This window comes from Thalassophryne amazonica, chromosome 4 (assembly GCF_902500255.1).
Source record: "Thalassophryne amazonica chromosome 4, fThaAma1.1, whole genome shotgun sequence".
NCBI lineage: Eukaryota > Metazoa > Chordata > Actinopteri > Batrachoidiformes > Batrachoididae > Thalassophryne > Thalassophryne amazonica.
The window spans coordinates 97,853,303-97,881,018 of NC_047106.1; the positions used below are offsets into that span (position 1 = coordinate 97,853,303).

A 27,716-nucleotide genomic window follows, 5' to 3' on the forward strand; every position below is an offset into this window, starting at 1 on the left:
ATGTCTTTTTCCTGGTTCTCTCCCTCAGCCCCAACCAGTCCCAGCAGAAGACTGCCCCTCCCTGAGCCTGGTTCTGCTGGAGGTTTCTTCCTGTTAAAAGGGAGTTTTTCCTTCCCACTGTAGCCAAGTGCTTGCTCACAGAGGGTCGTTTTGACCGTTGGGGTTTTACATAATTATTGTATGGCCTTGCCTTACAATATAAAGCGCCTTGGGGCAACTGTTTGTTGTGATTTGGCGCTATATAAAAAAAAAATTGATTGATTGATTGACTGATTGACACGCTCGATATGGAGGGTAAACCACAGAAGGTCATTGCTGGTTGTTCACACTGTGCTGTATCAAAGTATATTCATGGAAAGCAGGTTGGAAAGGAAAATGCATATGAAATGATGCACAATCAACACGGATGCCTGCAGCCTTGAGAAGATTGCTGATTCAAGAACTTGGGGGAGCTCCACAAGGAGTGGACTGAGGCTAGAGTCAGTGCATCAAGAGCCACATGTCCAGGAAATGGGCTACACGTCACATTCCTCGTGTCAAGCCACTCTTGAACTAGAGTCAATGTCAGAAGCATCTTTCCTGGGCTAAGGAGGAAAATAACTGGCCCACTCCTCTGCACAGATGAAAGTTAATTTCACATTTCATTAAGAAATAAAAGTCACAGAGTCTGGAGGAAGAGTGGAGAGGCACAGAATCCAAGCTGCTTGAAGTCCAGTGTGACGTTTCTGCGGTCAGTGATGATTCTGGGTGCCATGTCACTGTGTTTTAGCAAGTCCCAGTGTTTTATCAAGTCCAAAGTCAATGAGGTTGTTGACCAGGAGATTTTAGAACACTGCATGCTTCCATCTGCTTACAAGTTTCAAGGAGATGCTGATTTCCTTTCCAGTAGGACTTGGCACCAAACCATTAGCGGCTGGTTGTTGACTATTGCTGTAGCTGACTGGCCCTACTGATAATACCCCATAGCTTCTCTGTAGGTTATTGTCAAGAAAAAACAGTTTTGCAAGGCTCTGGACCAGGCAATAGCCAGCATTCCTAATGGTGAAGGTCTCTACCTTCTAGGAGACTTCAATGGTAGAATGAGATCTACAGACACTCCTGATTACCATCACTACATGCAACCTGGAAGTTGTTGAGAACTTCACCTGTCTTGGGTCTACCATCTCCAGCTCACTCTCTGTTGATGTGGAGGCAAATCGTCTAATCGCTAAAGCAGCAGCAGTTATGTTCAGACTGAACAAGAAAGTCTGGAATAACCACAACCTCACTGAGAAGGCCAAATTGCACACTTACCAGGCACTTACCTCTACAGCACAAGAGGAAACTCAACAGCTTCCACCTGAGATGCCTGCAGCACATTCTGCACATCCAGTGGCAGGATGTGCAGAATTCCACCAACACTGCACTGGAATGCACCAGCATGTACGACATTCTCCACCCCAAGTGAGAGGTGCATTTGTTAGTTTTGCCATATCAAGAGAATAGACACAGGCTAGATTCCCAAGGATCTACTATATGGCGAGCTACAAAAGGTGCACAATCATCGGGACGGCCACGTCTGTGATAAAGAGACATCTGTAAAAACGAAATGAAGGTGGCAAACATCAGTACTGGGAACTGGGAATTGGGAGCCCTTAGCCTCGTACCATACTGTCAAGCAAGATGTTCAGGAAGCAGAGGAAGGTAGAAACACAGGCCTTGCTGCAAAAAAAAAGTCAGGAGGAAGGCGAGACAACGACAGTCTCAGCGCACATCACCGTTCACCTGCACAAAGTGCAGCAGAGACTGTTATTGCACGACTGAACTTGTCAACCATATGTGTAGATAGACCAGCACCACCAACTCCTGAAGCTACACCATTGCCTCTCGTAGATGGTCAGATGCCAAAGTAGATGATTTCAAGAGGGAGACAGTAACACCAGACCCAACAATACAGATGGGCTGAAGGCCGCTATCAAAGAAACCTGGTCTTCCACCTCAGTAGTGCCACAGGCTGATCACCCCCATGTCACACCACACTGATGCAGTAAGTCATGCAAACGGAACCCCAACCAAGTACTGAATGCACAAATGAAAATACTTTTCAAAAGTTTGGCATTTTTGTGTTATAAATCTTTTTTTTTAGGTTGATGTCATGAAATATTGTAATATTTTGAGATAAGCATTTTCAGTATTTTGGAGCTGTCGGCTGTAACTATCAAAATTATATTCATAAAAGTTTCTGAAATGTCTGACAAACCATATTGAACTTATCCACGATATTCAATTGTTTTGAGACGCATCTATATTTATGCCAGCAGCTTTGTATTTGCAGAAAAAGGTACAAAATCTCCAAAACCAATCATGAAACATGCACATGATGTACATGTGACACACACAGAGCAAAAATATATGTATGAAATTTCTCAAAGTATTTTTAAAATTTGTTTTCCTGTTTAAAAATATTGTAATTAGGAGTCTAGCAATATTACAAAAATGTGAAAATTAGAGACTGTGGACCTGATTATATAGATCACAATATGAGTAACATATGTACTAAGTCATAATTCCCCAAAACTATGATTATTGTGTGAGTGGGCAGCATTAGTGTCCAATGAAAAATCGAAAAATAAGTAAAAATAAAAAAATTAAATTAAATTAAAATTTTCTGTGTAGGCTCTTTAAATTAAAATTAGAATTCCCAATTTTTTTGAAAACTTAACAATTCATCACAAGATTGCAATTCGTATTCTTTTTTAAAAGAAAAGTACCAAAAACCTTGAATGTCCATCTTTAATAAAATACATTTGAATTTACAAAGACGTGTTGAGCTGTTTGACTCAGTCATCAGAGTGGCAATGTAAACCATATGAGTGCTCATTATGGAGTCCAGCACACAGTTCATTTTAAATAGCTGAACCGTGAGGAGCAGCACATCCTCTGTCAGCAACAGCCTGAAGGGGGCAACGGAGTGGTGGGGGGGGGGGGGGGGGGGGGGGCGCTCTCGTCTGTGAGCTTTTCCCCACAGTTTAATTTCCAGCAGTCTGCTGTGTTGGGATTTCTGATGGATCTAACTGAGTCCAACAGCAAGCAAAATAATGAGGATGGTGAGACCTGCTGCAACACAAACTCCGATCAGGATCATCTTCTGGGTGGGGAGATGGAACACAAGGAGAGTGAAGTTTTAAGAAGTAACTGATGGAAGGAAGCAAGGAAGGAAGGACAGAATGGGATACGAAGGGAAGAAAGAGGCTGTTAGAAAGTCTTTATATAGAAGTGGGGACAATGTATATATTCTGTGCATCTGGCATCATCAGATCACATAACTGCTGTCTCAGAGGGCAAAAAACAAAAAAAAGGTTCATGCTGGTTGCATTGACAAGGAAATCATTGAACTGGTACTTCAGAATGATCTTATTTTGTATTTTATGACTTGAAGAACACATGGATGGTTTCATGTTCAGCATATGACTGTACCAATTGCCATGGACAAAAGAAGGATACTGGTTCTATGGGTTTCTGTCAGTACCAGAAGGATAAGATGCTGATAAGATAAATGATTAGGAGCTTTGGAGTGGACGAAGTGGCAGCAGTTACCAACAAACAGGACATTTGACAAATATTGCCATAATAAGACATTTTTTTGTTTAATGTATTTTTTCTTGAATAGCATCAGGTAGGGGGCATAGTTCTTGTTTTTATACAAGATGAGTGCAGGAATACACTGTTTATGTGTGTGTGTGTGTGTCTCTACAAAAATAAGGAAGTGTGCACCTCATCACATTTGCATCACCATTTCTGAGAGAAATAAATATCTTCTACGTGTAATCACTCAACATATTCTCATGACACATTTCATATAATACCATATGAAAAGTAAAGTATTGATGCTTTCAGGTTTCAAATCCCGCAAAACCTCGGAGAGTTCGCCGCGCTGCGAGATCTCAGTAACATTGAGACGCTCTGATCATGCTGCACACGGACAACAGCATTAACATTACAACATAAAATTATTTTTATATTGTGCCTAATACTCTTGTGAATATATTCTCTGGGTTTTTAGACGTTGCTATTGCGTTTGTTTTATGTAAACATGCGAGAATCACAGGCTGTCTCCGTTATTTTCAATGGGAGCTGCTGGGAGCTGCACTTGCTTCCTGTCGTTCTGGGGGAAAGTGAAGTTTGCTCTTTAACGTCTTGATTATTGTTCTTTACAACACTGTTTGTCCTCTTTGTTCCAGACTAATATATATAATATGTCTGAAATTCAGTTTGCTCTTAAACGTAGCAGACACAGATTATTTGTTATAATTGTTTTAGCAAGTTTTCAGGGTATCATGCAGCAGTCTCTTATTAACATGATGAAAAGCATAAAAAAATACATTTTTGTAGTATGATATTCATTTACAATTGTCATCATGTGGATTCTCTATGTTCTTTTGACTGCAGCGACTCTCTGGCGTGCAAGGGATTATGGGATACGTGAAAACCACGAATGGCATTTCGTGCATATTCCTATGAATTTGGACCACCTATAGATCACTACATGGTCAGACCGTTGTATACATTACAGACTTAATTCATCTCCACATTCCTGCTGGCTCCCTTAGGTCTCACAATCAGTGACATGCAGTCAGGGGGAGGCAGGTGAGGCTGTGCCTTACCTGTCATCATGGAAAGAAAAAATGTAAAATGAAAAAACAAATTAAATGGTTATATTTATCCAGTGACTTGTACTATAAAGTTATTTTCCTTTTAACTTTAACTTTTTTTTTTTTCAAAATCGCTGAATTTTCACATTTACCGTTCAAATACTGAGAAGAGATGTGCGGTGAGGCAGCAGCCAGTTGTGCCTCACCTTGGATTGAGCAATCACTGGGCTAACTGCTGGCATGCTGTGCAGTGAGACTGTCTCACTGTCTCTCTGTATGTCGCTATTAAAATGGTCAAACACTTTGGCTGTATGAACTTAAATTCCATAGTTTAGCTGATGTACATAATGTACAGTGTTTTTTGTCAACAGCTGTATGTGTGTGTAACATGTTTCGTGTGCTGAGCGACCATAAAATGGCTGCAAAAACTCACCAAGTGAGGCACGCGGTTCTCCTGCCTCATGGTAGTGGGGCACTAGTGATCCCAGGGATTCTTCCTGCAGCAACCCCTCAGCTGCAGAATAGGTGACAGCAAGCTGCAAGAGCAGCTGTTCATTTATTTTTTCCTCTCGCTTGGACTTTACTTTCAGAATGGAGGATTACACATCCAAACTGAAACAGTTTTTAAAACTGGACTTTCAATCAAAGCAGGAGATAATAATTAAAGGACGACCAACACCGGAGCTAAAAGGTTTATTTCAGACAGCAGAACAGAAGACCTGCTCTTTTCAAATGGAATGGGACACACGTAAAGTCTGTCTACTATGATGTGTGCTGCCTTTCTTGGCCAGCTCGCCCTTGAAAAAGAGGTCTAAATCTCAAATTTTTAAAATCTGGTTAAATAAAAGTTTAGTAGTATAAATAGAACTTTCACTATAGTGTTTCGTAAACACTGCATTGTTTCAAGAAATATCTCCATGTACACAAAGCTGCCTGTCAGCTTTCAGATATGGCTTGCACGTGGCACGATGATGTGCATCCTTTATTAGAAAAATTTTGGGATTAATTTTCAAAACCTTTATTTTGGTATTAAACCTTTGTTTTGACATTGTAACATTAGCAGTGCCAAGATGGCGCCCTCCGTGGCATCTCCGTTTGTGTACAAAATTTGTTTCCATGTTCCGTTTATTTTGTCATATAAAACTGCACTTAATAAATAAATAAATAAATATGCCATTAAACACCATAGAAGAAAAGGGTGTGCTCGGTTTTAACCACACAGTCATCTTTTGAGAGGAGTGCATTTCGTGTCAAAATAAAGCCATATATATATATATATATATATATATATATATATTTCTCCATTCAGATTGCAATAGCCAATCACAGATTAGCCTTTCTGTCCATCATTTACCTGTATTTTGGCATGCTTGGCACCAGAAAGTTATGTTGGATCCAAAAGGATCCAAAAAGGCTAGGACCAAAAGTTATATTGGATCGGTTCCCACTGACCAATAGCGTTATATAACAGCAGACTTTGACGTTAACAAGTGCATTCGATTTATCCCACCATTCATTGAAAAGGACGTGGATAAATATTTTGTTTTGTTTGAGCGCGTGGCGTTGATGTTAAAGTGGCTGAGGGAGGTTTGGCCGTTGCTGCTGCAATGTGTGCTTACAGGTAAAGTGCAGGAAGCGTATGCTTCGTTGTCACTGAAAGATAATTTGGTTTAAGTGAAAAGCACTGTGGAGAGAGCATATGAGCTTGTGCCAGAGGCATATAGACAGAAATTTCGGCGTTACAAAAAACTTGATCATCAAAATTACGTGGAGTTTGGACGTAACAAAACTGTGTTGTTTTATCGTTGGTGTGCTGCGCAAAATGTTAAAAATTTTGATCAGCTGCAAGAGGTAAGTTTGATGGAGGAGTTCAAGAACTGTGTACCAGAAAGTATTGCAACTTATATCAGTTAGCAAAAGGCTGTGAATGTGTCAAATGCTGCTGTTTTGGCAGATGAGTGCGTATTGACTCATAGGTCTTTTTCACAAAATGTGACTCCAAACCTGAGTCTTGGTTCCAGTGTGCCAAGAGAGGGCACTCGGAGGGCTCTGGTCGGTCCAGTTGGGTGAAACGGGGATGTAAACTGATGTAAAAGATGTAAACTGTTTTGCGTGATAGTGATTGGGTGTCACTATTGTCATAAGCGTGGGCACATTAAAGCAGATTGTGCTCTGCTAAAGTCAAGGACATTGCTTGTTAAGCCCAAAGGAGTAGGTTTAGCTGCGCCGGTGCGTAATGTTGTGGAACTTAAGGTGGAAAACATGAGCTCTAAACTGTGTGACTCGTACTTGCCTTTCATTCATGAGGGTTTTGTCTCATTGGTGGGAGATGACAAAAAGGTGTGTGTCAAAATTTTGCGCGTGTAGCAGGAAGACTATAATATGTGTTTTAGGTAAGTAAGTCCCTTCGGCTGCTCCCTTGTTTGCACTCGGGGTCGCCACAGCAAATCCAAGGTGGATCTGTATGTTGAACTGGCACAGGTATTACGCCGGGTGCCCTTCCTGACGCAACTCCACATTACATGGAGAATTGTTGCAGGGGTGGGATTTGAACTTGGAGCCTTGGCCACCACCCCTGCTGATAATATGTGTTTTAGGATATTTTGAAATTATCACTTGTGGATAATTTTACCTCAAATACTGGGGGCACCACCTATGACTGAATGATATAACAAGGTTATAATATCACAGATTTTAGGGTCAGTCAATAGGAAATAGTAAAATCAGTCTCTAATCTTACAGTAGTAAGTTCTACAGGTCAAGCTCGACCCCTCTGTAAAACCATACAAAATCACAGACAACTTCACACATTTAAAACATTTATTTAACTCAGTCAGGAGTTAAATAACAGGACATATCACAGGAAGCAATTTGACGATGATGACGTTCACTGAGCAATTATTATATGATGTTAAGATAATCTGGTTTAGTTGTGGGAGTTTAAGAATGAATTCCACCTTAATCATCAGGGAATTTACTTTGGTATTTATTAACGTGAGAGATGGTTAGTGACAGTGAATAGAAGTAAATAAAGCCACTCTGTTGCTATCTGACACCGTACCCCGGTCTTACTTGGATGCGCTGTGCAGCTGGTCTCTGTGAGGTTAGATGCTGGGAGCCGTCTTGTTTTCAGTCGAGGAACTGTCCTTCTGCACAGCTGTTCCCGGTACCTGTACCTTGGCAAAGAGACTCTGCCGGTAACCGTGCCCGTTTTTGTGGGTTACCAGGGGTGCTTTCAGTGTTGATCGCCGTGACTTGCATCAGCAGCTCACTCTCTTGTGCGGCTCAACTGAGCTGGATGTTTTTACCTCTGCAGCGCTTGCTGTCTGGGATCGTCAGAATAAAGGCTTGAGTGTCTTTATTTTCTATTTGCCAAAACAAAAATTAGTCTTTCGTCGTCGTCTTTGGAAGCCAGATCAAATCAAAAATTCAATACAAAAATGGTTGACTTTGTAAGAAAAATGTTCACGAGGTGAATTTGGAGTTCAAGAAGAAAAAGTTTTTAATTTGAAAAATTGTCAAAGGAAGTTAAATGCACCTGCATGTTTAACTTGACAAAAGTGGAGAAAAAGTTATTTGTAGAAAAATGGAAAAGTAATTTCTAGCTTTGTGCGCACAAGCAAGGAATAAGTTTAGACAGAACGTGGTGGCAGACACGGGGTCATAAATCTTATTGGGCGGCTAGGCAGCATCTCGAGACCCAAGAGAAAGAAGAGGCAAGAGGCGAAGAGCGTTGCGTAAGAGAAGTGATTCCTTGGGGCCGCATGCTTTTAAAGGGTTAAAAGCTCCACCCCCAAGAATTCTGGGTACTGTAGTTTTTTTCTACATTTCTTTGTCTAGTTTTATAATGGATCAATGTCTGCTTTCCTAAATTCCCGCATAGAAACCAAGCAAGTACTGTATTGCAAAACTCTAGTAAACACAATTTTGAGCTTAGAGCTAACACACACAATTATATATGAAAAAGCACATTTGATAAACTTTCTATGATCAGAGCAAAAAAGCACAAGACATATACATTCCATGTGTGGGGTTAAATGGTTTTTGGATTTCATCATAAAACATGAAATCCATTAATCTGCAGCCAATTTTGAACAGAGGAACTTCATTGTGATCGCAATGTTGAGGGTAATCCTTCTGTTGTATGGTTTCATTGGAATTATGCTGTGAAAGCACAGTTTTTAGACTTTGGGAAAAGTAGGTCTTTCTGGGGTCTGTGTTTTGGAGGGAAAACCATCTGGTTTTGGTATCTGATAAAGGGATTCACAGCTCCATGAGGAATGCACTTTAGAGAATCTTAAATCCTGTGGGGTTTTGATGACAGTTGGCCATTCTGTGCTATGGTCAGAAAAGCCTCCTTTTGACAACTTGATATATCCCAGATCTTGGGCTGTGATGGGTTTGCTTTGAAGAAGGTTTTTTTTTTTTTATGACTTTTGCTTCATGCAAGCTTAGGAGGTTGGTGTTGACTGCAGGCTCCTCGCTACACGCGACACAGGGGCGGCTTGACTCGTTTATCCGAGCTGATGTGTTGCTGCTGTCTGAGGAGTCGGAGACAGGCACGCAGGTTCCAGTTCGAGGTATGGGTCTTAACGTGCTCTTTGTGCCATTGCATAAAATGTCACTTGACTGTGAACTGTTGAGCGGGGATGCAGTTTTGGCTGTTCGTCCTACATTGCCAAGTGGAAGGTGTCTCCGTTATCTTGGGTAATGGTTTGGCTGGTGCATGTTTGTGGAAGGACGTTGCTGGGTCAGCTGTACAGAAGGGGGCGGAGCCAGTTCCTTGTTTGCTTCCTCAGATTGATGAGAGCAGTAAACAGTTCCCCCAGGTGTTCACTGCATGTGTGGTTACTCGGGCTATGGCACGGAATAAGGTTAAGAAGGGGAAATGTGAAAAAAATGTTCATGTACCTCTGTCTGATTTTCCTGTATCCTTGTCTCACAGTGAGCTGATGGCAGAGCATCACGGTGATGTGTCTTTAAAAGGCCTTTTTGATCAGGGGCGTCCAGTGAGTGACATCCTGGATTGCGCGTGTGGGTACTCTTTTCAGAATTCACTGTTGGTGAGCAAATGGTTTCCCCATTCGGGTGTGGTCGGTGATTCTATGTTTCAAATCGTGGTGCACAGTAAATTTTGCGCTGCTGTGCTAAAAGTCGCACATGATGAGTCTGGACATTCCAGGGTGACTAAAACATATGACCGGGTCCTGAGACATTTTTTTTTGGCCGCATCTAAAAAGGACATTTCTGCATATATTAAAACATGTCATGTGTGCCAGCTTACTGCTAAGCCTAATTAAGTGTTGAAGCCAGTTCCATTGAGTCCATTTGCAGTTGCATCTGAACCATTTGAGCATTTGATAATTGATTGTGTTGGGCCTTTGCCTCGTTCAAGGTCTGGGTCATTATATTTGCTCACAGTGATGTGTCAGGCTACACGGTATCTGGCAGCTTATCCATTGCAGAGGATAACTGCTAGGGCAGTGGTGCGAGCGCTTACTCAGTTTTTTTTCTGTGTTTGGCATTCCGAAAGTTATACAGTCGGCTCAGGGCAGTAACTTTACATGTCATTTGTTTGACCAGGTCTTGAAGCAGCTCAGAGTGCGGCATATTAAAGCGACGGCTTTCCATCCTGAGTCACAAAGCACTTTGGAACGTTTCCACCAGTCCTTGAAGTCGCTGTTGCATGCTTACTATACTGAGTTGGGGGGTGACTTGGAAGAAGGTTTGCCTTGGCTGATGCTGGCTGCTCGCGAAGTCACTCAAGAGAGTACTGGGTTTAGCCCAAATGAGTTGGTCTTTGCACAAACAGTGAAAGGTCCTTTGGCTGTAGTGGCAGACAGTTTAAAGGAGCCAAATCCACCTAAAAATCTGATAGATTATGTCAATGGATTCAGACGGCATTTGTATTTTGCAAGAGATTTGGTCAAGTTAAAAATGACTGTGGCACAAAATAAAATGAAGTCTCTGTTTGACAGGCGTGTGGAAGTGCATTCATTTTTGCCTGGTGACCAAGTGTTGGCTCTTTGTCTGGTTATCACGCCACCTTTTCAAGCTTTCTGATCAAAATTATTTAATCTCAGTGCCTGAACGCAGGAAGAAGCAACAAATGTGTCATGTCAATTTGTTGAAACCTTATTATTCCAGAGAAGTGTCACAGCGAACGGAGAATGCTGAGGCTTCTGCGGTATGTATGGCAAGTAGATCTCATTGAACATGATCTCACTGAGCATGATATTGATGTGGGAGATGCTAGGCCGATTAAGCAACGCTTTCACAGAATCAGTTTGGATAAACGCAAGCATCTGGGTGCGGGTAAAATATATCTTGGAGAATGGCACTGCGGAGCCAAGCGCATCGAGTTGGGCATCTCCATGCATTTTGGCTCCTAAATTAGATACATCGCGTTTTTGTTCTGATTTTCATAAGCTTAATGCGGTTACAAAACCAGATTGTTTTCCTTTGCCAAGAATGGATGATTGCATGGACCAGGTGGGTTCTGCCAAGTTTGTGAGTAAATTTGATCTCTTGAAGGGCTAAGTGCTATTGTCTAAGCGTGCACGTGAGGTGTCTGCGTTTGTCAGGCTTGTTTTCCTACACAGTGATGCCTTTTGGACTTAGAAATGTGCCAGCTACATTCCAACGGTTGATGAATGCTGTTGTGGGCGATATGTCTGGTTGCGCGGTGTACGTGGATGATGTGGTGGTTTATTCTGACACCTGGGAAGAGCATTTGGAGCACATGGAGGAGCTTTTCACTTGTCTGGCGGGGGTGAGGCTGAGAGTCAATCTTGCAAAATGTGAGTTTGCAAAGGCAACTGTTACCCACTTGGGTCGTGTCGTGGGTCGATACTTAAAATTGAAAGATTGTATTGTAAAAAGGGGCAGAAAATATAAGACTTGTTCTTCTCTCTGCTCCTTTTCATTCAAGGTCTTGTAAGTTTCATTTCTGCTTTTCTGTCTTTTTCTTTTAAATGAATGAAATAAATAAAGAAAAGTGTAGCTGGTCAGGAGAGAAGTTCGCCCTGTTGCAGCTAAAGTTCAAGCCATTGAGGGATTTCCAGTTCCTAGTACTAAAAAAGAACTTATGTGTTTTCTTGGACTGGTCGGGTATTATCATTGTTTCTGTGAGAACTTTTCCTCAGTGGTTCCGCCGTTAACTTGTTGTGCAAAGATGCTAAATTTGTCTGGTCTTCTCTTTGTCAGCAGGCACTTGAGAGTGTGAAGAAGCTCCTCTGTGCAGATCTGGTGTTGGCCGCCCCACGTTTAAACGAACCATTTCAGCTGTATGTGGATGCAAGTCATGTGGGGGCTAGAACGGAGCCTGACGCAATCTGATGATTTTGGTTTGGATAGACCTGTTAGCTATTTTTCAAAGAAATTTGATAAACATCAGCTAAACTATTCAACTACTGAAAAAGAGACACTTGCGTTGATTTTGGCCCTGAAGCATTTTGAGGTGTATGCGGGTGGCGGGGCTAAAATTACTGTTTATACTGACCATAATCCACAAACATTTTTGGCCTCGGTTAAAGCACCTAACCTGCGTTGGGTTTGATGGTCCTTGTACCTTCAGACATATAAACTGGACATAAAATATATTAAAAGAACAGAAAATCTGGTAGCGGATGCCTTGTCACGTGCCCCGGTTTAAGAACCACATTTCACAGTGTCCTGGTAGGACCTGTGTGTGTGTGGGGGGGGGGGGGGTGACGGCCCCTGCCGTCCTAATGTATTTGTGTGCTGTTTAATGTGCCTATTGTGTGTCTTGAGATCTTGGCCGCCTGGGAGGTGCTGATTAAGCTTCCTGTCAGGGGACTATATAAGGAGGGAGTTCTGGTCTCCTGCGGGCTATGCCTCCTCCTCCTCCCTCTCCTGGATCGTAGTTTGGGGAGCAGCTGTGTCTGGTCCTGGTCCGGGTTTGACTTGCCATGTCGTCTTTCTTTTGTTTTATTTTTACTTTAATAAAGTTCCCCTACAAGGGTTTTAATAGATCGGCGCTTCTGTGTGTGCCTCGGTTTTTGTTGCGGCTTCTGAGCTGAGTCGTAACAATGATTGATCTGGTGATGGCCTTTTTTAAATTTTTTTTAGCTCCCAATTTTATATAGGAATACAAACGTCCTACGGGCACTGCACTAGTCCACATAAGATAGCTTTGATTTGTTAGAGGATGTCTGGAAATGTGTTAACTCCTTATTATGGACATTATTTGTGAATAAATGCAGCATTTTTAAGAAGATCCTTGGTGTTTGTCTGTTCCGGGTGTGTTTCTCAGCCTGAGCTGGAGGATGTGGCTGCTTTGTTTCACCACCACCGAGAAGAAAAATTAGCGTATTTTCTGCAATTATTTTATTAGTCACAATGGTATCAGCATTCACCACGGCCATGGGCAGGGGTTTATTGATTATGAGAAGACATGCAAAGTTTTTAAGTTGTTCAACTTTGAATTATGCTATTAAAGCATTATTATTAGTATACCTGGATTATTGCCCAACAGTATGGTCAAATGCTTCTGGGGAAATGATAAATAAATTACAGATTATTCAAAATAAGGCTGCTTGTATAGCACTCAAATGCAGTTATAGGGCAAATATTACAATGCATTACAATATATTACAATGCATAAAAATTTAAACTGGATGTCAGTTAAAGATAGACTTTTATATTCACTGATTATTTTTACCAGAAAGACTGTCACTAAGTTACTGTGTATTTTGTTAAGGAATTTATCTTTTAGTTCAGAAAATCATGAATACATAACCAGACATGCTGTGGTGGGAAACTTTACGCTACCTGTAGCCAGGATTAATGCCATAAAGCTGTGATTCTCAACCGGGGTGCCGCGGCACCCTAGGGTGCCGTGATCGATCGTCAGGGGTGCCGTGGGTATTTTTCATATTCGCGATTATTTTTCATATTCGCGATTACCGTGAATTATTTATTTTATCCACAAAGCATAAAACGACTCAGAATCTGACGTCATTGTGCTGCAGCCTCGCTCTCGTCTTAAGGCGGGACAATAACAAGGAGGCTGACGGCCGATTAAAACAGTGCCGACTCCTTCAAAAGCCGTCTAAAATGCGGAGCTGTCGGTGTGTGTGTCTGTGCCTGTGTGTGCACGCGCGCGGAGTTAGGCTGCAGACTGCGAGGGGGGGGGGGGGGGGGGGGGTCAGGGAGGGGAGGGGGTGAGTGAGGGAGGGGAGGGGGTGGGTGAGGGAGGGAGGGGAGGGGGTGGGTGAGGGAGGGAGGGGAGGGGGGTGGGTGAGGGAGGGAGGGGAGGGGGGTGGGTGAGGGAGATTCCTGAATGCAGGCGCGACACGTTCAGTGCGCAGCGAGCGCGGAGCAGAGAGAGGATTTTAAATGGAGTGAACATGTTAACAAAACGAAAACGTGAAGCTTTTACTTCTCTCTGAACTTTCTCTAAAGGTGTGATTCTGCCGTTACCGTCCTGTTCACACCATGTGCGCGTCGTATGCTGAATTTATGAGATCATGAGATGAAATAAACGGTCAAATATCTTTAAAAACATATTTTAAAAAATGAGAATATATGAATGAACTGAGATACACAAAAAAAAATGTTCAGACGCACAGATCACAAAAAGCAGGTGAGAACTCTGAACTTTAACAGCTGTTATTTTCCAAAGGTATTTATTTGTTCAGTCTTGAGCTTAATGCAGTGTTTCAGCACAAAACGTGACTGATGAGGAGAAACAATTTCAGAAATGCAACAGAAACAACCACAAATCAGAAAAAGTTGGGACTGTATGTAAAATGAAGATAAAAATAAAAATGTTGCACCATTCCCAGTTTCTCCACTCACAGAAGCCAAACGTTCTTCCAGAGTTGTGTAATTATACTACAATAGTAGAATATAAAGAAGGGGAAAAAAAGAAAAAAAAATAGACAATATATTCGTCAATCGCAATTATTTGTCTGACAATTAATCGTCTCCAGAAATTTCTAATCGTGACAGCCCTACTTGAGATCAGAGCGCAAAATGCTTGAGGATTTTCGAAATGCGATGTTTTCTGTATCGATTTTCTATTGCGATAATTGGGTTTTGCGCAAAACCAGAGGTAATAGCATTATAATATTATTTTAGTTGGTGGTGTGCCGCAGGATTTTGTAAATATAAAAAGGGTGCCGCGGCTCAAAAAAGGTTGAAAAACACTGCCATAAAGAACAGTGTCATATTTAGGGATATGAAGGAATGGAATTCAATACCAGAATGTGTCAAACTCATTTCAAATGAATGTTCTTTTAAAGTACTTCTAAAATGACATTTGTGGACATAATAAGCAACCTGGGTTTAATTTTTGATCATTTATAGATATGTTTTTTGTATATATGAATCGACGAGATGTGAAGATTAATTTGATTGGAACTTGATTGTTTTGGTTTTATGTTTTTTTCCAGTGTGTGTTGCAGTTTTTTTCCAGTGTGTGTGTGTGTGTGTGTGTGTGTCTGTGTGTGTACACACGCACACGCACACATGCACGCACGCACGTGCTCGCATGCACATGCGTCATCAAAAAAACACATCAAAAAAACAATTCACCCTTTTAGCCCCAGTTCCTCTTGTGGAAACAGTACCTCGCCAAACTAGGTACTTATTCCTGAGTCTGACATTGTTCCCATCGATAGCTAAAGGCTGAAACACAGTCTAGCAAATGTGGGTCAAATGATGAATGAAATTCCCAAAACTTTGAGTGCTGTTGCAGATGTTAGGCGAGAGGTGGCAGAGTTGTTCCTCCAATAGCACTGCAGAGTGTTCACTGTAGCACATGATGACTTTTCAAACTATCACAGTAGCTGTGTGAGCTGTTTAAAGTCATTCCTGCTCTGAAATGCTCAGTATGTCACAAACTGATGACACACACAAGCAACACATGCAGGGTGCACAACAACCATGCAGAAACGCTGAACACAGCCACAACATTTTACACTATAAAATACACATGCAAAGATTTTACAGCTGTCACTTCCTGTACATTTGTGCACATGCATCACTCTGATGTATGGGTGACTCACCCTTCGGGCTTTACTCTGGTATTTAACTGCCTTTTTAGTGTCTGACACTGCCCGCTCCACATAGTCTACCGAGTGCTCCACATTGTACTCTATGCGGTCTATCATTTCCCCCTAAGAGAGGTTAGGAGCGGAGGAGAAGGGGACGACACACAGACGGGCAGAGGACAGAAAGAGGCAGGTGTGCAGGGATGAAGGGGAGGCATGGGTACAGATGGAGAGAAAGCAACGGAGCAGAGAGACCAGATGGAATAATGGGTGAATGAGGTGAGAGAAGGGGATGCAGAAAGGGGGGAAAGCGGAAAAGAACACAACTGAGTGAGAGTCAGTTTGTAGATGATGCATCACACGTCTCACCCGTTTGTTGCTCTTTTTGAACTTTTTGCATTTTGGGATGTTCTCCTTCGCCTGCTCAACGTATTCCTGGGCCTCCAGCACACTCCGCTCAATGTTGTTCACCAGCTCGCCCTGCACAAAAAAAGTGCTCAAAGCTTCCTTTGTACTTTATTTCCATTAAATTAAAACAGATTTTATTGTCAAAACATTGCCAAAAGTCAAAAAGTATATGTAATATTTCTGACATATATCTAATTAAAAAAAATAAAAAATTAAACATTAAAAATTTTCCAAATATCATGTTAAAAAAATTAAAAAGACTCATCAAAATTTAATTTTGGTGAATATGGATGGTTTTGTACAGCATTTTAAGCATGCAGATTAAACAAAGATTTGGAAAGGTGCAAGAAAAAGAGGCAACGGCAAATTACCTTTCCAGGTTAGAAGGGGAGCACTGTTCTCTGGAGAACTTAGTCATTGTTGTCATGACAGCATTGTGTTGCAGAAGAAAGAGTAAAAACAAAACAGAGATTGGAGAAAAGAGAAGAGCTGAAGGAAACAAATTAAACAGATTAAAGGATCATCTGAATATAATAAAATGTTAGTTGAGAAATAAGTGCCTATACTCATTTTAGGTATTCATATGTGAATTAAAGCAATTACAACAAACACCACAGTGCTGAATTATTCTGCATTTATAGTTATCACTCCCACGCTGCAATTATGAGGTGAAGTCCTTTATTATAAGTCATATCACTTGCATGCAATACTTTACATTCATATTCATCATTCAGAATTTTATTTTATGAAACAACCTCAACCCACACACACGCGCACATGCACACTCACACTCACACACACCTGCATTTTACTGGGCAAAGCTCAGACAGAGGAGCTCTTCTGTGAAATCACTTGTTGATGTGATTGATCGTTCGGTTTTAACAAAAACCTACAGTCTCCTGACTCTTCATGGCATATACGGTGCATCCGGGAAGTATTCACAGCGCTTCTCTTTTTCCACATTTTGTTATGTTACAGCCTTATTCCAAAATGGATGAAATTCATTCATTTTCATCAAAAATCTACACACAATACCACATAATGACAAAGATTTTTTTTTTTTGCAAATTTATTAAGTATAAATAATAATAAATCAAGGACATAAGTATTCACAGCCTTTGCCATGAAGCTCAAAACTGAGCTCAGGTTCATCCTGTACTGATCATCCTTTAGATGTTTCGAGAGCTTAATTGGAGTCCACCTGGGGTAAATTAAGTTGGTTGAATATGATTTGGAAAGGCACACATCTGTCTACATATGAGGTCCCACAGTTGACAGTGCATGTAAGAGTACAAATTAAGCATGAAATCAAAGAAATTGTCTGTAGACCTCAGAGACAGGATTGTCTCGAGGCACAAATCTGAGGAAGGTCTTTGAAGGTCCCAATGAGCACAGTCGCCTCTGACCATCCATAAATGGAAGAAGCCCGGATCCACCAGGACTTTTTCTAGAGCTGGCCACCAGCTCTAAACTGAGCCATCAGGGGAGAAGGGCCTTAGAGAAGGCCCTTCTAGAGAAGACAGGAGAGAGGAGAAGCTTCCAGAAGGACAACCATCTCTGCAGCAATCCACCAATCAGGCCTGCATGGTAGAGTGGCCAGACAGAAGCCACTCCTGGGTAAAAGGCACATGGCAGCCCACCTGGAGTTTGCCAAAAAGCACCTAAAGGACTCTCAGACTATGAGAAACAAAATTCTCTGGTCTGAAGAGACAAAGATGTTTATCAGGAAAATGATCATTTCTCTACATTGATTACAGACCTGCAGCGGGTCTGTAATCAACTTTTCTGCAGGGCGGCTTTGCTTTGAACCTTGAACCAATTGAAGCAGTGATTCGTAGGTCGAAGCAGTGCTTCGATCTACGATTCATGGATTTTATTTCGCTTTATCCTAATTTTTTCCCACTAAAACCCTGAAGAGCATATGTCTGTGAGTAATATTTAATATTTTTATGTTAAACCGACCTGGTATAGTCTTCTGAAACAGTTGATAGATGTATTTTATAACTTAAAAACGGGACCGATGCTAATGCATTAGCATATCTATGGCGTTTTCAATGTTAAAGGTAGCATTAAGCTGTTCGTATCAGCACGTTTGTGTTGATTTGTGTTCGTTGTCGTAAAAGAGTTAAATTGTAATTTTTTTAATTTATTTTTATTCACACATTATAGCAACAACAATAATAGTCTACATAATACACAATAATAGTCAATAATAATAGACTAATAATGTTACAATACAATTTTAGAGAAAGAGACAAAAAGAACCTAATGAAACAAAACACAACAGAAAAGATAAAACCATGTAACAATGAAAATAAATAAATACATATAGAAATAAATAACTGTTTCCTGTGAACACCTAGTGAGTAGCCTACTCTCATTTAGGTTTTGAAACCTTGTTTCTGAAGTGTTTTTGTGTGATGTGCACAATTTTCAGTATTTTGACCAGTCATTTACAAGCCTAGATAAACTTTTATAAAAAAAAAAAAAATCTGTCCGTTTTTGATTATTAACATTTACTTGTACTTTTACTTTCAATACTTGAGTACATTTAGTTGTACATTACTTGTTATACTTAAGTACAATAAATACTAGATACTTTAAGACTTTTACTTAAGTAGCATTTCAATCAGTGACTTGAACTTCTACCAAAGTCATTTTTTAATGGGTATCTGTACTTTTACTTAAGTGTGATTTTCCGGTACTTTATACAACACTGCTCTGGAGAGATCTGAAAATGGCTGTGCACCAACGCGCTCCATCCAACCTGATGGAGCCCGAGAGGTCCTGCAAAGAGGAATGGGCAAAACTGTGCCAAGCTTGTGGCATCATATTCTAGACACCTTGAGGCTGTAATTGCTGCCAAAGGTGCATCAACAAACTATTGATCAAACGGTGTGAATACTTATGTACATGTGATTTCTCAGTTTATTATTTTTTAAATTTTTAATAAATTTGCATCCCCCCCCCCCCCCCCCAAAAAAAAACAACTTTTCATGTTGTCATTATGGGGTGTTGTAAGCAGAATTTTGAGGGATAAGAATGAATTTATTTGAATTTGAAATAAGGCTGTAACATAAAATATAGAAAATGTGAAGCGTTGTGAATATTTTCTGGCTGCACTGTAGCTGTTCTCATATTTTACAGTGTCCTCTCCATCTCTTCATACACTGAGTGGCTTTCTTAATTAATTATTGATTATTATGCATTGTGTCTACAAACACCAGCCACTTTATACTTTATTAGGTACACCTTGCTAGTACTGGGTTGGACCTACTTTTGCCTTCAGAACTGCCTTATTTCAAAATGGCATAGATTCCACAAGGTGTTGGAAAAATTTCTCAGAGTTCATATTGACATGATGGCATCACATTCAGCCAGTCTGACCATTGTCCTCTGACATCAACAATTCATTTTTGTACACGCAAATATTGCTCACTGAAAATCTTTACGATACAGAAAATGCACATGAAACAGCTGCATGAGAGGTATTTGTGGATACTGGACTGGCCTGCCTGTAGTCCTGACCTGTCCCCTATAGAAAATGTGTGGAGAATTTTGAAATGAAAAATGCAAAAATGACGACCCCATACCGGTGCACACATAAAACCTAAATTGCTTCATTGCTTTGTATCCTCAAGCCCAAAATATCTTTTTAATGTTGTGAAAAGAAATGGCAAGATGACAAACAATGCTTCAGTACCCCAATTTAATTATTTATTCTTTTTTTTGCAATGGGTTGCAGGGGTTAAATGCAGGAATGGATAAATATTAACAAATGAAATGAAGCTGGCCACACAAAACATGAAATATCTTGGGTTCATATGTCTGCAGTGAAAGAAGTCAAAGTCAATCTAAGAACCACTGTATTTTCTTAATTCAAATTTTCCATATAGTTCCAACTTTTCTGGATTTGGAGTTGTAATTTTGCATCTGCATACAACCACAGTGGAGCTGAAATTAAATAATCAAGATGTATTGTTCATGTAGCCTTTCAGCTTTAATGTAAGTATGTAAGTCCTATATAGACCCCGAGCCCTGCTGGTGCTCATCTTTGGAGTACATAGCAATTTTCAGATGGGTCGACTGAGACAATACAGATTAAGTGTCTTGAATTTAGGTCTATATTGATAGCCCAGCTCCTTATCCACTGAGCTACTTGCTCTACTTTCAGTCAAAGGATTGAACAAAAATAAAGCTGTAATTATTTAGGAAGTAAAGTTATAAAGTGGTACATAGTACCTCTATATTCCAAGAGGAAGAAAAGTAAGTGCCACACACACACACACACACACACACACACACACACACACACACACACACACACACACACACACACACACACACACACACACACACACACACACACACACACACACACACACACACACACAGAGTTATAGGCTTGTCTGACATTAAGGACATTCAAAATGAAAGCACATGTAAATGTGAAATATAGATGAAAACTACGGCACAAATTAATGCGTGATGGTAGCAGTGATACTCAACCACTAGCTGAGGAAAGTAATATTTGACATGTAGACCAAGACGCCTGTGTAACATTTTAGTTGTGGGTTTTCATTTCAGGGATATATAATCTGCTTAGTATCCAACTTGGAACACCTACAGTGGCTGTCAGATTTTGCTTCCATCACTTAAGTGCAGTGTGACAGTTGGGCATAAAAAAGATCTAAAGGCGGAAATCCTAAATACAGATATTAAATTCAAACCAGGTTCTCCCCAGAAATTTTTCGTATAGCAGTGCTGTTGGCAACTGTCACCCGAGAGGCACGCAACGCTTCCACTCTGGGTCCTATCTGACCTTGTGTCCTGAAGTCCTAAGACAAAAATGAAAATCTTTTAGTTCTGTTTCTTTTAGTACTGTTTCTGGTCTGACTCTGTGCTGAACTGTTGATTAGTGAAATTAATCTAAAATGTTTGTGTTTCAGTGACACAATGTATACATGTTACAAATGCACAATATAGTTATCTGGAAGAAAAAAAGAACGTACAGAAAGACAATTTAAAATGTGGAAGATTCCAGACTATTTTTTTACACATTTCCCCTGCATAATTTTCAATTTGAAAAGTTTGAATTCCCAAGTCACAATATCACCATGTTGTGTGGGCTGCTGAAGAGGAGGTACTGCTGGCCCACCACCACAAGATGGCGCCCTACTTGAAGTGCGGGCTTCAAGCACGAGAGGGCGTCGGAGCGACCGAGAGTGACAGCTGTCACTCATCATCCGTACCAGCTGTCACTCATCCACCACTCAACACCATCACCATAAAGGCCGGACTGCAACTCCACCTCCCCGCCGAGAAATCAGCTACCAATCGAGGTAATCTTCTCTGCTGTGATTATTGTTGTCTAAAACATTGTTCTGTGTGCAGCCGTGTTCCTGCAGGCTCTGTCGGAAGCTGGATTGGCGGATTGTCTTCACACACCCACCATTAACTGTTTCTGCCAGCAGTACCTGGTCTGACAGCTGGAGACAGTGGCCACCTGGGACTCGGGACTTGGCGGCTCCGGTGTTTTTCAGATCCGCTGGTGGTGGAAGCCGTGTGGGATCCGGCTCTTCTTTGGACAGACGTCTTCTATCCTCGAGCCTGCCCACACGTCACCTTGTATACGATTGACTGTACTCCTCTATTTGTTTTTGTCTGTATTCCGTTGTGCAATTCACAACATTAAACTGTTACTTTTTGGCTCATCCATTGTCCGCTCATTAACGACCCCTGTTGTGGGTCCGTGTCACTACACCTTCCCAACACACCAGGCAGTTAGGATTTATTTTTATTTTACTTTGACAGTCTGTCTTGATGAATCTGTTCTGTAATGGAGCAGCACGCAGTGTCGTGCACCGTGCATGCGGACGTCTCAGCTGTTTTTTCAGGTTGCCTGTCAGACAGCCTGCTGTCTGATCTGTCTGATCACACAGATGTATTTCTTAGATTTTTCACAGTTATATTGATGACAACACTTAGTGTGCACAAAGCTGAGCATCTAGCAAACTGTTAACAGGCTGCGTTCATGATTAATGGACATGCACACACATTACGTTTTCTCACAGAGGCTGCTGTTTTTTCTGTGACTGCATAAAAATGATCAGTTATCGCTTAAAAACAGAGCCCTCATAACACAACATCACACTTATGGAAACTTTGTAATTAATCTGTGGCTCAGTCAGTGTTTAACATTTGCAGCTATATTCCATCCAAGCGCGTGCTGTGACGCTTTCCTCAAAGAAACACTGTCAGAAACACTCCAAAATGTTATGATTTCAGTGCAACATGTCCTTTAAAACATAGAAGAATGGAAATAGTGCACGCCGCTATCCAGCCCCAAAATCTCAAAGAATGATTCCCACCAAGTCTCGCACTATAACATCACAAGATGACACCACACTATACCAGCACTAGATGGCAGTATAACGACGTGGCACCGTTACTCCATTGTCTGCGGAGAACCCTGATATATACATATACATACGAACAGAAAAAGTCAGATGGAGCTGAAAACATATCGTATACCCTCAGTCTTGAAAAGACGGCTTCTGTGTTTATTATACACGCTAAATCAAGCATGTAAATTAAAGCCCTGATGACAATATTCTAAAGTTGGTATATTTGCAAGAAAAGCAGAAGCTGCAGCATGTGCACTTCGATTACCAACATATGACTGTGTTTAGCATTTGCAGGATTTCCACCAGGAACAACATGCATGTGTTTGAGCCTGAAAGTGCACGGCTGCATGCTCTGAGAGAGAAGATCAGTGTTTTTCACCTGGCTCTCCACCAGCATGGCCATGTCCATGAACATGTCATGAAGCTCTCTGATGCTGTTTTCCAGTTTGATAATCTCATTGTGCCGTGTTTCGATCTCATTCATGGCCTGCTGGGTGATGTTGTCCATTATGATCTAGTAGAAAATAGTACAGATGAAAAGAGAGCGAGAAGAAGAGAGTGCACAAAGAGGAGAATTACATTAAAAGTATGGGCTTGTGTGTGTTCATGACGTTATATGCTGTTTCGATTACCCCCGAGGTGAAGATAGCTGGGTTGTCACTCTCCAACATGCTCTCCAGCTCCTCGTTTGTTGTGTTTCTTCCAGCTAGAAGCACAAACGCCCACAGTCATTAACAACTGCTCATAGGTGTTTAACAGACTGACCACAACTTGACTGTATACTTTAAATCCAGGATTTACTACATGTGGTGAAATGCTGTTAAATGTTCCTGTAACATCACAGGATAAAACTATGTTAGGAAATATGCCCTAGATCAGGGATTCTCAACCAATAGGCCGCAGCCCATCATTGGGCCTTGAGCACCAACTACTGGGCTGCAAAAAACATTGTAAAGTGCTTTGAGTGTCTGATGCAGATGGAAGAGTTCTATATAAATGCAGTCCATTTACATTTCTGTTCTGCACCTGTGGGCCGCGAGGGCTGCCGGACCGCAATGCAGCTTCCCACCTCTTGGTAGCAGTAAGGTGTCATTCTTTGGTGAACATGCTCCACTAAGCAGCAGCAGAAGAACCCCAGCTGCAAACTTTGACTGAAGTTATGGAAAAGTTTTTAAAATGAAAAAATAAAGATGGAAGTAATGCCACCCCTCTTCAAAGGCAAAAATTGTGCGCAACTACAACCCTGACTTTATTAAGTTCGGCTTTGTGAATGGAGGTAGCGAGGCAGAGCCGAGAGCCCATGAAACACTGAAACCTTCAAAACTAAGGCGGCACCTTGACACCAAACATCCAAAGCTAGTTGAGAAGCCAGTGGATTTTTTCCAGAGAAAAGAAAATAGGCTACAGATGCAGAAAAGATCCATCGTGTCACTGACTGGCGACTCTACAGTAAATGTGCTTTAAAAACAAGCTACGTCGTAGCCAGACGTGCAGAGTAAGAAGGCTTTCATCATAGCGGAGAAATTGGATCTACCTGCCGCTGTGGACATGTGCCGTGAAATGATAGGAGAGGCTGCTGTCAAGAAGCTGATGACCGTCCCACTCTCAAACGACACTGAGTCGCCGTATTGTTGACATGGCATCAAACAAATTGTCAAATTCGTCAGCAGTTTATAAGCCAATATTTTCAATAGCACTTTATTTAAATTTTATTTATAGTTTATTTAATTGTATTATTTTGAATGTATTTATTTTATTAGCACATTTTATTTATCAGAAGTTCTCTTAGTATCTAAATCAAAATATTTTCTCATTTTTTGTTAATAAGCTTGGCTTGAGTCTTCATATTTGTTCTTGAAGCAACTTAATTTGTTATAATTGCTCACCTCTTCAGTGTTGTATGTGCAGGTTTACATACACAATATAAAGAAATGTCTTTGAGATGAACACAGTGTATTATATAATTTATTTTACAAGGTTTTAGCTTGTTAAACTGTAAGCGGACCTGATTTAGCTATTGAATTAAAATCAAACCAAGACTTGGATCAATTAAATTGAAAGTGCTAATATTTAAATGGGCCTTGGCCCCCTTTGTACTGGGAAAATTGGGCCCTGAGGTCAAAAAGGTTGAGAACCCCTGCCCTAGATGATAAGAATCAGCATCTTTCTCTTAAAATAAGTGTTACGTTTTACACATTTTCTCACTATACATCCATCTCTATCATACAAACAGCATGTTACTTGAAAGTAAATCTATCTGAAGTAGGCAGCTCTCAAAAACTGAGTGACTAAATGCAAAAAGAAGGCTTGCGAGGGAAGCCACCAAGACACCCAGACAACTCCGAAGAAGTTACAGGCTTCTGCGGCTGTGATTGGGAAAAAACTGTGTATTGTACAAATTTTGTCTGTGTCACCAGTCAGGGCTTCATGGTGGAGTGGAGCAAAAAAAGATTTTCACACACACATACACACACAAAAACCAGATCAAATCTAGGCTCAATCTCCCATGTACCTTCTGGCAAACTATAGCTGAAACTTCATGTATTTATTTATTTAACTTCTTTTTTTTTTTTTTAAGAAAAACCTCAGATGATCCCAGTATTCATACCAAAGACAACATTTCAACAATTAGATAGGTTATTTGCATTGTTTATGTTTTGGAACAATTCAAACTTTAGAATGAAGAAAATATAGTTAGAAGTGCCTAAAGAGTCACGAGGGTCTCAGACTGCCAAGCTTTATTTTCTGCAAACATTGTAAAACCTTTGCATTGGGTATTTACATATAAAAATAAAAATGGCATAGAATGGGCAGAAATGGAATTACTATGCAACCCTCTACCTATATTCACCTCCCCGCTGCCATCTAGTTACAAGAAAGAAATAATAAATCAAGTGGTTAAAGAGTCACTAAAAATTTGGCTTCAGTTCAGGAGACATTTTGGATTAAAACAGACCAGTTTTTTTTTTTTACAGTGGCAAATAATCCCTTCTTCCCCCGTCTGTGTTGGATAATGTATTACAACATTGGCATGGAGAGGGATTGACAATTTTAGTGACTTGTTTACAAATGACACATTCTCATCTGAGACGCTCAGGAAAGACCACAATTTATGCAACACTCATTTTTTAGATATCTTCAAATACATAGTTTTACTAAGAAAGTGTGTTGGGAAAGTGTAGGAACACGGACCCACAACAGGGGGCGCAAATGAACGGACAATGGAGTAAGTCAAATAACAACGCTTTACTGTTGTGAATGTGCACAACGAATACAACCAATCACAGAAATGGACAACAGTCAATTTACAAAAGTGTCGTGTGGGCAGGCTCGAAGATAGGAGACGCCTCTCCAAGGTAAGACCGGTACCACACGGCTTCCTCCGCCACAGGACCCCGGGTATACTGGAGCCGCCAAGTCCCGAACTCCCAGGTGGCCACTGCCTCCGCGTGTCGGACCTGGTACTGCTGGCGAGGAACAAAAACACAATTAAAGGTGGGCGCGTTTGCACCCAGTAATCCACACGGCAGGAAAGCTACCTCCACCTCTCGTTGGAAAAAAAGGTCTGTTATCACTCACAAAAGTCACAAAAGGTTACTGTCAAGCAGTCAGCTGAGAATATTACCTTCCAGGTAGTATGATATCTCGGCAATGAGGTGGAGATGCCGTCCTGCTGATATACCCCACTGATGATTGCCGTCAGCTGTCTCAGGTGATGGGTGACAGCTGTCACCGAGGCTGCTCCCGTGAGGCGGCGGCGCCCTCTGGTGCCTGGAGCCCGCACTCCAGGCAGGGCGCCCTCTGGTGGTGGTGGGCCAGCAGTACCTCCTCTTCAGCGGCCCACACAACAGGACCCCCCCCTCAACGGGCGTCTCCTGGCGCCCGACCGGGCTTGTCCGGGTGGCGACGGTAGAAGTCGGCCAGGAGGGCCGGGTCCAGGATGAAGCTCCTCTTCACCCAGGAGCGTTCTTCAGGGCCGTACCCCTCCCAGTCCACCAGATATTGAAAGCCCCGGCCCATCCGTCGGACGTCCAACAACTGGCGCGCCGGCTTGGACGGGCAGGAGGTGGCGCCGGACCGGGTGTACAGAGGGGCGAGGTGTGATGGGGCTTGATTTTCGACACATGGAATACTGGATGGATCCGCAGTGAGGCTGGAAGCTGAAGCCTCACTGCGGCGGGATTGATGACCTTGAGGATTTTAAACGGTCCTATGTACCTGTCCTGTAGTTTGGGGGAGGCCACTTGTAGTGGGATGTCCTTTGTGGACAACCACACTTCCTGCCCGGGGCAATACGTAGGAGCCGGGGTCCGCCGCCGGTCTGCATGGGTCTTCGCCCTCATCCGGGCCTTCAGCAAAGCAGAACGGCCGGCACGCCCCACCCGACGGCACCTCCGCAGGTGGGCCTGGACCGAGGGCACACCGACCTCTCCCTCAACCACCGGGAACAACGGGGGCTGATACCCCAAACACACCTCAAAGGGGGAGAGGCCGGTGGCTGATGACACTTGACTGTTGTGGGCGTACTCGATCCAGGCCAGATGAGTACTCCAGGCCGCCGGGTGCGCGGCTGTCACACAACGCAGTGTTTGCTCCATTTCTTGATTGGCCCGCTCTGCTTGCCCGTTGGTCTGGGGGTGATACCCGGACGAGAGACTGACCGTGGCCCCCAGCTCCCGGCAAAAGCTCCTCCAGACATGCGAGGAGAACTGGGGACCGCGATCGGAGACGATGTCTGATGGTATCCCATGCAGGCGGACGACGTGGTGGACCAGGAGGTCCGCTGTCTCCTGGGCCGTTGGGAGCTTTGGGAGGGCCACGAAGTGGGCCGCCTTGGAGAATCGGTCCACTATCGTGAGGATCACGGTGTTGCCCTGGGACGGCGGGAGGCCCGTGACAAAATCCAGGCCGATGTGGGACCAGGGGCGATGAGGCACGGGCAGCGGCTGTAGCAGTCCCGGAGCCTTGCGATGGTCGGCCTTGCCCCTGGCACAGGTGGTACAGGCCTGGATGTAGTCCCGGACGTCGGCCTCCAGGGACGCCCACCAGAAGCGCTGCCGGACAACTGCCACGGTTCTTCGCACCCCTGGATGACAGGAGAGCTTGGAGCCGTGACAGAAGTCCAGGACTGCAGCCCTAGCCTCTGGTGGGACGTACAGTCTGTTCTTTGGTCCAGTCCCGGGGTCCGGGCTTCGTGCCAGGGCCTCCCGGACGGTTCTCTCTACGTCCCAGGTGAGGGTGGCCACGATAGT

The 27,716-nt window shown here is 42.3% G+C and overlaps 1 protein-coding gene and 1 long non-coding RNA gene across 3 annotated transcripts in view; one reads left to right on the forward strand and one right to left on the reverse strand.

Annotated features, from left to right (window-relative positions):
* stx1a (syntaxin 1A (brain)) overlaps window positions 1-27,716 on the reverse strand; it is a 436,006-nt gene that overhangs the window by 12,369 nt on the left and 395,921 nt on the right. For both annotated transcript variants that reach the window (XM_034168312.1, XM_034168313.1), the window contains 3 exons: window positions 23,097-23,170; window positions 22,844-22,978; window positions 15,665-15,775 (listed from right to left, as the gene is read on the reverse strand). In XM_034168312.1, coding sequence (XP_034024203.1) covers window positions 15,665-15,775; window positions 22,844-22,978; window positions 23,097-23,170 — 320 coding nt within the window. The remainder of the gene's footprint in view (window positions 1-15,664; window positions 15,776-22,843; window positions 22,979-23,096; window positions 23,171-27,716) is intronic.
* LOC117508534 lies at window positions 131-22,306 on the forward strand. The gene is made up of 3 exons (XR_004560118.1): window positions 131-144; window positions 1,445-1,450; window positions 22,134-22,306. It is a non-coding gene; the product is annotated as an uncharacterized LOC117508534 (long non-coding RNA).